At 37.3% G+C, this 11,374-nt stretch overlaps 1 protein-coding gene across 3 annotated transcripts in view; it reads left to right on the top strand.

Moving 5' to 3' along the window:
- Positions 1-19: 19 nt before the first annotated feature.
- Positions 20-11,374, top strand: part of tbc1d32 (TBC1 domain family, member 32) — a 66,496-nt gene continuing 55,141 nt past the window's right edge. For 2 of the 3 annotated variants that reach the window (XR_007440972.1, XM_022661980.2), the window contains exons 1-14: positions 20-174; positions 2,054-2,252; positions 2,337-2,498; positions 2,699-2,876; positions 3,127-3,198; positions 3,649-3,774; positions 4,116-4,194; positions 4,307-4,410; positions 4,515-4,576; positions 5,315-5,465; positions 5,675-5,734; positions 5,969-6,071; positions 9,702-9,839; positions 9,998-10,090. Coding sequence is in view for 2 of the 3 variants with exons in the window: in XM_022661980.2 (XP_022517701.2) it covers positions 2,098-2,252; positions 2,337-2,498; positions 2,699-2,876; positions 3,127-3,198; positions 3,649-3,774; positions 4,116-4,194; positions 4,307-4,410; positions 4,515-4,576; positions 5,315-5,465; positions 5,675-5,734; positions 5,969-6,071; positions 9,702-9,839; positions 9,998-10,090 (1,483 nt within the window). In the remaining variant the exon portion in view is untranslated. Of the gene's footprint in view, positions 175-1,579; positions 1,679-2,053; positions 2,253-2,336; positions 2,499-2,698; positions 2,877-3,126; positions 3,199-3,648; positions 3,775-4,115; positions 4,195-4,306; positions 4,411-4,514; positions 4,577-5,314; positions 5,466-5,674; positions 5,735-5,968; positions 6,072-9,701; positions 9,840-9,997; positions 10,091-11,374 lie in introns of all 3 variants that reach the window. The other variant, XM_049484324.1, reaches the window with a different exon arrangement.

Genomic DNA, 11,374 nt, shown 5'->3' with positions numbered 1-11,374 from the left:
TGGTCAGCTTGCTGTTTCTATAGTGACGCCGGTTGTGTGCGGACAGGCTCTCTCTGGCAGTGGTTAGGAGATTAGCTTGTGCTCAAACTCCGCTTTTTCAGCTCCGTTAAAAGATTTTCTACCTTCTAAAGGGTTTTTTTTCACATCTTCTCGGATGAAATGAACCTTGGTCAGGTAGTTTACGCCGTTCCGCGTTCTGTCTGTGTGTTAATTTAGCTTAGCAGCTAGCTAATTCCAAGACACAGCAGACTGTTAATAAAAACCGGTGTTCTGTCGAATATGGCTACCCGTCGATATGTGCTTCTTACTACCAGTGCGCAAGCGCTTATTCGCAAGTTTCGGGTTTCATGTGTTTTTACGGTAATTATGTTATACGTGGGGGCATTAAACAACCGGAGCGTCCTGTCATCATTTGTATTTGTATTATGTGAATGGCAGTTAATAATTAAAGTATAACGCAAGTAATAATACGACCATGAAAAAAAATCAAAACACGTTAAATCACCCGTTTAACTCTTTTAACCGTACCCTGACATATTGATTCAGATTTTCCAAAAATCAAATCGAGACTTTTTAGCGAGCATTTTTAAATATATGGTGCTATTTCTGGTATTTCTATGTTTAAATACACACAAGGGTATCACAGTTTGTCAAGGTAGCACAAATCGACAGAACACCAGTTAGCTAGCGTATCATTATACTTACCCGGCTACTGTTCGCTGCTGTTATGCTTTTTGTAGTCACTGCCTATATATCTATAGTGAAGGACTCAATGACATTGTTAACGTCTCTGGATATTATAACTACTGAACTGTTTAACTAGCTGTGTGTGATAGCTGGCTAGTCAAGAAACCTAGGTTAGCTAGCTGTCTGTTACCTACACTCGCCTGTTATTCACAAACAGCTCCTTCTTAGCTCAAATACCATTATTATTGTTAACTAACTAACGTGCTAAATAACGGCTATTAGAGTTAGCATCACACAAAAAAATGCAGCTCAAGACCAGGATTTTGGAAAGCTTGTCATCCATGCCTTCACACATACTGTTCTGCTAAGCTGACAGTTTATCCAGCTCATCACCAGCACACTAAATAGTGCATTTGATTTTACTTGTTCTTGGTCATGAGAGGTCATGCTGGTTGACAAGTCATGCTGGGTCATGGTGGTTAACCAGTTTGGTTATGCTTGGTCACACTGGTTATCTAACTTAGCTAGTGTGGTCAGGTTAATCATGGTTGTAGGCAAGCTAAACCACCCAACTCAACAAAAATACAGCTAACCAAGCAACCAGCTGGACCAGGTTACAGTAGAGATTAAACCCTTTCTCTTTATCTTGGGTTAGATTCATAAGGTTATGGTTAAGGATGGGAACGACATCCTAATGCCTGGCCACAATTTATTATTATTATTATTATTATTATTATTATTATTATTATTATTATTGTTCACACCCTAAATAAGTCATGGCCACACATTAGGATCTTGTTCCCACACCTTATTAAGCCTTGGCCACTCATCAGGATCTCGTTTCCATCCACGCCTTAATAAGTAAATTTTTCTTTCCATGATGTTATCTTAGGGTCTCTGTAGATTCAAGATGTCTGTCTCTAAAAATTTCTGGTTGGTGAATATTTCCAGGTCCTAAAAGCATCAGTGATGATCTGGATGTTGAGTAATGGTTAGTTAAATTCCTAAATACATAATTTGGTGAAAAACAATACACTACTGCAGCAAAATGAATTAGATTTCATTTGGCAAATTTGTTGTATATACTAAATGTTATGGCACATCCCTAATTCAGATTTTTACCTGATTGTAAGAGAAGTCAATGATCCAACTTGTCATGATACTAATAATGCACTCCATATCCAGGACTAAAGTAAACTAAATTATCCTAAAGAGATATAATCTGTTTCTAATAGATATTTAATGGGAAATCAGAACAGTGTGAATTGTCCTTTTGCTACAAACATCAACAATGTGCCAAACAATGCTGCAGCAATACTGCAGAAGACAAATATCCCATTTAATGATATTGTACTTGTGTCTATAGGAAGTCCTTGGTAGAGAAGGGTGCATCACACCCCCTGTGGAGTGATGTCTCAGTTTTCTGCAGAGGATGAGGCTGAGCTCCAGTGCCTGCTGAGGCAGCTTCTAAAAAGTGTAAAAGAGAGAATATCAGGGGCGCCATCAGTGGAATGTGCAGAGGAAATCTTGCTGCACTTGGAGGAGACGGACAAAAACTTTCACAAGTAGGTTTACACACCTTTACCTTGATCAATACATTTTAGTAATTTAAATTCTGTTTTTCCCTCATGCCCATTTTTTACTCTTAGTTATGAGTTCGTCAAGTACCTGCGACAGTATGTTGAGAGCACACTGGGGGCAGTTATTGAAGAGGAGACGGATAACTGTACCAAAGGTGATGGCCATGTCATTGGATCTGGCCAGGACACCCTGGTCCATGCTGTCACCAGAAGAACAAGGGAATCTGCGCAGTATGTGGCCTGCTTAATAACTAACTGAGCAAATACTTAATATATGATATAACAATGAATGGAAGTTTATAGTCACCAGTTTGGATGCTGTCATGTTTTTTAATTAGTATAGATCTTTATTTAGTCGTTTTAATTGTTCATTATATACCTGCACGTAAATACTTGTTGAAGGATTAAACAAATGTGTTATTGTTCAATAGGTATAAACAGATGATGCAGACATTAAAACAGACCATGATGGTTATTGTGGAATCACTAATCAATAAATTTGAGGAGGATCAGTTGAAGAAGGAGGAGATGCATAGGAAAAGCCAACATGAACAGTCAAGCAGCCACTACACAGACAACTGCTCTGACAGTGACTCTTCCTTTAATCAGGTGATGCACGTTTCCTTTGATGAATGTTCAAATCCCCACTACAATATATAATTTCATAGAACCAACCAGAGCACCAGTAAATTTAGTGGTCATGTAATTCACTGTAACTGCATTGTTTTTGTATTGTAGCATACCTTTACTAAACACTTTATAGTTAAGTGGATACAATATTTAAATATGGATTTGATTTTCTATTATGAATTCTACATGAATGTAAGCTCTAATAGATCTGTCTGTTTTGTTGTAACAGAGCTATGCCTTCATCAAGCAGGAGCAGCTTCAGGTCATTTCTGAGAAGCTTGACCCAAGTAGGCCTATAGAGGTAGATACCAGTTTGTGTAGCTATGTCTTATACCATTTTAGTGTTTTTTTTTCTTTTCAATAAAACATATATGACAGTCAAGCAAGTGTTTGATGAGTTTAAAATTTTACATGACTGTCAACTGCTGTGAGAGTATAACATTTAAATCTTCAGGTTATTATTGAATTTAAATACGACAAAACAAATTTCCTATTATTCTTCTTGAAACAAGCAAAATTATGCATACATAATATTTTAACTTTTTTTTATTTAAAAGGTATATTTAATCTGATTCCCTTAACAAGAGGTATTTTTTTGTGCAGTCATAATGAATGAGCAATTTTATTTAATATATTGGCTAAGATGATAATGTGTACCCCTATTTGAAATATTTTACAGTAAAGTAGAATGTTACTTATTTGGAGATGACAGTGAACAGAGTTGTCAGGATATGTCTCGCTCTTATTGCAGGTTCGCTGGGAAGCCTTGCAGTCTCTGTGCTGTGCTCCTCCCTCTGACGTACTGAGCTGCGAGAGCTGGACTGGTTTACGTAGAAACCTCTCAGCAGCTCTGGCTGACCCTGACCCTGACCTCAGTGTAAGAACAAACTGATTTTAAAGAGCCCATTCAAAAATGAGGAACTTTGGAGAGCAATATTAAACAGAGAGTCATTTAGTAAGCATTAGGATGTCAAACAAAGACAGGGAAGGCTGTCAGGACTAAAATGTTCTTAAACTTTCCGCAGTTTATCTGGATTGTCTTGTGCGTTATTAGATGTGTAAAATATCTGTTAGGCTGTTAGGATTTAGCACTAAGTTGTGAAAGTGTGATGCTGCCACAATTCTCACCTCTTTTAGTACCGGCTTCTGCAGGATGCCGGAGAAAGTTATTTATTTATTTATTTATTTATTTATTTATTTTCATGCTTTGTTTTGCAGGATAAGGTTTTGCGCTTCTTTGCAAAAACATTTTCTTCCTCTCCACTGAACGTGACAAGGGAAATTTACACCAGCTTGGGTAATAATTGTTTTTGTCTTTTTAATTATATATATATTTTATGCTCTATTTCTTAAATCATGTTCACGTATGCGACTCACATTCTCTTGTATTGTATTATTTTCTTCTCTAGTGGAAAGTTTGGAGAGTGACTTTATGTATCACAAGATAGGATTTTCCACTGAGTCAGCAGGTGTAGATGTGAATAGGCCAGATATCGCCCGTCTGCTTAAGCAAGTGAGGGACATGTACACTGTCATGTACTCAGCAATTCTTTGGAATTTGAATTATATTTGGCTATTGATTAACTGGAACTAATCATCCATGTTCTGCCTTCCCAGATGCGATTAATGAACGACTTCCAGAAAGAAGTGACCACATTTTGGATTCGCCATCCTGAGAAGTAAGCTCTGGATCTTTAAAATCGAATTTTATATTCACATTTTGTTAAATATAGATTGCACAAACGCACTTACCAAGCACTATTATCCTGTATTCACACTGGCAGGCTACAGGCAACCATCATTTTCTATAGCAGGGTGCAACAAGGAGTCACGTGCCAAGAGACAAGCGGCACACAGAGTTGAGTTTTTCTCAAATTCATGCAAACCAATTATGATGCAGTGAAGTGATATTCTACACCGATTTTCCAAACAAATTCTTTGGAATTCCTTCTGTACATTAGTCATATCCCCAAGTCCGAGTCAGGCCTCAGGGCAGAGAATCTAAGCTAGGGCAGAAAGGATTATAACCACTATTTCTGCTCTTTCAATTTTATATGATTTTGAACAAATGGGCAATATGGAGAAAAATAAAGCTTGGAAGAAAGTAGTGAATAGCTCGATGGCTAGCTTGTTAGAATGGTACCCAGCCATGCTGATACACGCATACATGGCAGCACAAACGACCTTAAACACACCCAAAAGAGACAAACTTGGGGTGAGGCAAGCGACTTATTGCCTGCCAGTGTGAATAAAGTAGATAAAATAGATCTCTTCACCATTTAGGGACTTTGGGGTTGTATTTTTAATGAAACATGCACTTAATCAATGTTTTGTTAATACTTTTACTGATCAGTATTTTGGATGACATAAAATCACTAATTGCTTCAGCTGTATTCATCATATGATCTGTTGTGTAGGTACATGGAGGAAATCATTGAGAGCACTCTTACACTTCTCTCTCTACATCCTGAACATGGCATAGGCAATCATGGCTCGGAGAAATCTTTAGATCCAGTCCATTTTGTCTCTCTTCTGGACATCAAAGCCACCTGGTTCACAAAGTGGATGGTGAGCAACAGTCTTAACCCTGTAGAAACAATTGTATCAATTGTATTTAATATTTAATATTAAAAATCTATACCAAAAGCTGTCAATGAGAGATATTTAATGTCAAATACATTATGTGAATTTTATGGGTTACACCCCTGTTAAAAATAAATGAGACTGTCTGAAACTGGAAGTAAGTATCTAGTAACAATGTAACCTTTTACCCCTAGCATGGCTACTACAGCAGAACTGTTGTGTTGAGACTCCTTGAACGGAAATACAAGTCAGTGGTGAGTTCCAGAAGATTTCATAAACACATACTATTAATCGCTGAATTAACTGGAAAGTGTTTTTATAGTTAGAATCATAAGTCATGGTCATGTTGTGTTGTTTGCTGGAATACACGCCCTAGCTGTGACTAACCAGCCTGAACAGATCTGCTGAGCACATCTTACTGGCAAATGAACTCTGCAGAGTTATTAAAATGATGATCCTGAGGCTTATACATGTTTCTGTCTCTTTAGATTGTTATGGCTGTTCAGCAGTGCATTTACTACTTTGAGTCCTATGACCCTGTGAGAGAGGAAACCTTGGAGATCACACATGCTATGGAGCATCAACAGATAGGTATAACATGGCTTTCTCGCATGCTACACAAATGTTATGCACATACAGTACATGCAACACAGTTATGAACCAAAATAGTATAATCACTTAAAAAAAAAAACATAATCTTAATCATCCATGGGCTGTCAAAACAGCTCTGACTCACTAAGGCATGGATTATACAATGCCTTTAAAGGTACATGGTGTTATTTGGAACCAAGACATTATAGCAAGTGGATCTGTGCTTTGTATCAATTTATTTTTTTTAGGACTTCCTACAAAAAAGAATGTGATGAGGGGATTTTGGAGGCTAATGTCTATAAAGCAGGGGTCACCAATCCTGCTCCTGGAGAGCTATTGTCCTCCAGGTTACCCTTTCATCCAAAATCTAACACTCAACATTGAACTGATTAAGCACTCCAGGAGGCAGCAATTAGCTGGATCAGGTGGAATTAGTTGAGTTGGAGTTAGTGGTTGGAGATGAATGCCAGAATACCGCTCTCCAGGAGCCGTCTAGAAGAACCCTGTTCTAAAGAATGTGCATTGTGTGGCAGTGCATACTGATGCTAAGTCTTTCTATCAAAGATGCTCTGACCCAGTTATTAGGCCCTGTCCTTTTTTCAAAGTTTCTAAGGTGTTCATTCCTGTCCATTTGTACTGTTCCCAACATGCCAACACTCTGAATACAGCAGTCAATGCCATTAACTTTATCTGTATCATTATGTCTCACTCATTGTTTAATTTCTGTCATCTTGTTTTTCTAAAATGGCAGTCACTCGTTATGAAGCTGGTTCATTTATCATAGAAGTTTACACAATATGACATACAATTGGATGATTCAAGTTATATCCAAAACTAAAAAACACAACAACGAAGTAATGGCAAAAATAGAGGTGGTTTAAGAGGAACGCGTATCATGCAGTCAAGCAGTAGAACCAACCAGAAACAATCCTTATTCAAAATACTGATTGAAAAGATATTATAACAGGCACAAATTGTTAAGCATTTATAGCTAGCTTGATGGACCAAAATTCAACCACAATAATAACTCTTTACAACAATGCTATATGTCTAGCATATATATTCATTATTAATAAGAAGTAAACTTTATATTATAGTACAAATCTTATCACCTACCAATTGGGGATGAGTCCTGAATTGTGGTAATTAGTTTAGTGAAGGTAGCGTCCATCTTGGAAAGCTATTAAAAAATGTTTTGACTTAGGCTTAATAAATTAGCCTAAGTTGTTATCCTAAAGGGGTACAATCAAATTATCTGGGTGTAGGCAACTTTACCACAGGTGGTCAGCATCATGAGGTGTCAATTTTGTAAAAAAAAAAAAAATAATAATAATTTTATGAAGATGACGATATGTAATAATTTAGATTGTTGCTATCACACCAAATGTTTATATCTTTCAATCTGTAGCTTTATAGGAGAAGGAAAAATCCCTAACTCAAAAATAGTAATTTTTACTCCCAGTAAAAATATTTCCAAGTCTAAGTCTTTGTAGCATTTCCATTGGTACATTCATCATGATATTCTGACTCAGTATAAACATCTGTCATATTTACATTATATCAAAAAGTGAAAATGACAGAAATGCAGGTTCAAGGTTTGGAGTGATGGTACATACAAAATTGCGCTGTTACTGTTTATTGTTAGAAATCGAATAACCTCCCTAATATTTTTATTTAGTTAAAAAGATGAAAAAAAGTATAAAACACTATCATATTATATCAGTCATATAATCATTGCTTATTTATGAAGATCAGTTTTAACTAATACTTTATTTATATACGACATAGAGAGTTTAATTAGGTCTATTTGAGCAAAGTAAATTAAATTCCTGAGGCTCACATTTTCACTGACTAACAGTGTATTACTTTTTGTATTCTCACTATCTAAGAAGCCCCTTACCAGTGAGGGACGTGATCTGTCTCTTTGTCCTTGTATGTCTCGGTCTATCTCAGCGCCTCCTCCTGTGCCTCCCCTCATTCATGCTGAATAAGCAGTCGAGGCTCAGAAGCTGTGGCTATCAGCCAGATTTATGTGCGTGCTGTTATTGTGTGTTCTTCTGAAGCCCAGTGCCCAGTCTATCGTGTGCCTGTGGAGAGATAACGGATAACATGGAGGTCACGGTAGCTGTGTTTTGGATTTGTCTCTGCAGGCTTTTATCAGCAGAGCTTTGCAGCAGAAATTAAAGCACCTGAAACAGCAGTTTGACACTAGTTTGCATTGAGTGTTCCAACAGATTCGGTTGTTGGTCTTTCCTACCCAGCTGGTGTGTACTCATGCTGCACGTAGAAAACCAGAGGAACACTCACAGCTGTAAAGATAACAGGACTGATAATAATATAACTAATAATAATAAGCTTTATACTGGGTTAAAGTTTGTGGACAAGGGTTCATTAACGGCTTCTTTTAAAATCAAGGGGTTTAACAGGGAATGTTTTAAACTTTACTGAAGTAACAGCTCCTGCACTCTATTGGTAAGGATTTAGACTAGATGTTAGAACATTTCTATACCCTTCTGACTGATACTTAGAACTGGGTATTATTACCTTAAAGGAACTATATGTACTAATTGAACGCAAGCATTTTTAACTATTCAGTCTGATTTCAAAACACTGTCTGCCCCACCTCCTTCTCCCCAGTTACATAGCTTATGCTGAACCATGTGCAGGAGTTCAAAATGTTCAAATACAGGCAAACATTCCGTTTCTGATGTACATTTCTTTTACTGTGTTTTTTGCCAATGCATTAAAAATATAGTGGCCTCTCTGCTCCTTCAGTATGACTGATAGCAGTTCACAGTAACGTTTTTTAGCATGATGATGTTAGCCAACACTAGTCCAGATCACGTTACCAATCTTAAATACCTGCTGCACAGAAACCACTGAGTATAAATGTGAACATTTGAATGTTTAAGGGACTTACAATTCCAACCCCTATTTGTGGTTATGATAAATTACCTAGCTAGCAAAGGTTAGCTAAGATTAGCTGAAGTTCAATACCTACCTGTTCAGGAGAAAATTAGCAATATCTGTATTTGTCTCCATCTATCAGACATTTTGCTAGTATTTGTTTGCAACTTTGATCATGGAGTTTTTAGAAGCTGTGTTTTTCTGTTATTGGGTTCCATACCTGGCAACTCAGGGAGTGAAAAAAGTGCTAGGGAATGAGCAGTGAGTGGGATCAGAGGCTAAGACACAGAACACAAGCTAAAACAGTTTTCTGCACCATAATGGCCAGTTTAAAAAGAACATACTGATTAAAGCACTGCTGTCAGAAAATGCCAGTGTTTAAACTTGACATATTTCCTTTATATCTGATGACACATCCTGATGGTTTTATATGTTTATGAGCACAGAGTTTTTTACCGGATTAGAAGCAGTGTTATGGTCTTATAGTACAGTGCACAATAAATATAAAAGATAACAAATGTATAGCAAGTAATTACTTCAGAAACAGCCAGTCAGTAAGTGCTAACAAACTAATAAAACTCATAAAATAGTACACTAAAGATAGAAAGATAAAGAATAGATTTTTTTAACTGACAATTGCACTTCAAAAAGCTCTTGTTTAAAAGAATTTTATAGAAAGGAGAAAGTTGGTGAATTTTCTGTTTTTTTTTTCTGTCCCCACAGATTCCTCTCAGAGAAGCTTTTACAGCGCTAAGGAGCTGGAGTACGCTTTCTTTGTTCACTCACTCTGTGTGCTCGGGAGGCTGCTGATGTACACCAATGGGAGGAAACTTTTTCCCATTAAAGTGAGGAAAAGGAGAGGTCAGTGGAAGGTTGGGAAAGAGACGTGAATAAAAACCATTATGCAGACACCACAGTTTCATCATTTTTGCTTAGAACAGTAAAAACCTAAATGCAATTTTAATTAGTCAGCCTTACTAAACAGTCACCGTGAATAATAATTCTGCTGTCTGTTTCAGATCCGGTATCTTTGACCGACCTGGTGGTGATCTTGATCAATATTATGTACCAGCACCCAAACACGTCATATGCCATTCATTCTACTCACACAGGTGTGTCCTACTGATTCACATCCTGATGTTGTCTATGGGTCTGCCTACATTAATGTTTACACACCTTCCCTTCTGCCAGGGTGGATCATTTGTTTGGGGGCGGATGGGTACGTTTGGTTGAGATTTATGCTCTTTTATCTAACTATTAGGAGTTGTTTTCCAGGGAAGTGTATCGGCATTCTTTGTGACACCTCCGTCTGTCTGACACACACATTCCTCAGACTGATTAGTAGATTATTTTATGAGCTGTTGAGTTTTATTGGTACTGCTCAGTGTCTTCACTGTCTTTACTGAATCGAGCAGCACTGTTTCTTGACTCTCAGTGTTTTTGCTCTGTTTTGTACACTGTACTGGCTATGATTCATTAACCTTTCTTGCTAATGTTTAATGAGCTGAATTGACAACTGTGTTGGCCCAAGTAAAGCTGCAGTGAACTTACTATTGATTCCCAATATGTGATTGGGCATTTCTGTATTTGGGTCTGTCTACACTGTCTACACCTACTTGTAGATTTCCTTTTATACCCTTTTGATGCTGTCCAGAATATTAACTACATTATAACTCATCTATCAATAAGGTATCACCATAGTTCATATGCTGCCCAGATATTTTTTGTGTAGTGGACCATTTTCTGCTTTTTAAAAAAGCTGTTGTTGCAGAGCAGCTTTGCAGATTCCCCTGAGCCCCTGTTCTGCCAGACAGAGGCAACAGTAGCAAAAAAACATCCCAGAACATGAGCAAGAATCCATGAGAGATTTAGAGACTCAAATGGGGATTATGCCCAGCTCTGGTCAGCACTGGATTGCAAAACAAATAACTTAAAAGAGTGAGTAAATAAGGAAATTACAACAAAATATACAGAAATAAAACCCAGGAATTAAAATGATATAGGAGCCTCATATTTGTCAGAATTTCTCAGATTTACCCACTGAAGAGCAGTGATTAATGTTTGACGTCTCATCAGGGGATAAAGATAATTAGCTGTACAATAATTGCCATGCCATGACATGAATATGTAAAGAACTCTGTATAATTAGTTTGTTAATAGTAATGGCTTTAGCTGTCTTTATCAGGGGGTGAATAGAGCATGCTGTTGAGGTTTTCAGGCTCAGCAGGAGAGAGAGAAATACATATATCCTGGTGGCTCCATGGTAGTCAAGCTGGTCTGAACTGCAGGCAAGCAGGCACACCTGATCAAACCACATACAGGTGCAGTTTAGCTCAGATAATAAGCACTAAGATTGATGGCTTGTAAGGTTAAACAAAGTAAAATCGTTGACTACA

The sequence above is a fragment of the Astyanax mexicanus genome, chromosome 1, assembly GCF_023375975.1.
Source record: "Astyanax mexicanus isolate ESR-SI-001 chromosome 1, AstMex3_surface, whole genome shotgun sequence".
Classification (NCBI taxonomy): Eukaryota; Metazoa; Chordata; class Actinopteri; order Characiformes; family Acestrorhamphidae; genus Astyanax; species Astyanax mexicanus.
This window is presented reverse-complemented; position numbering and strand designations above follow the sequence as displayed.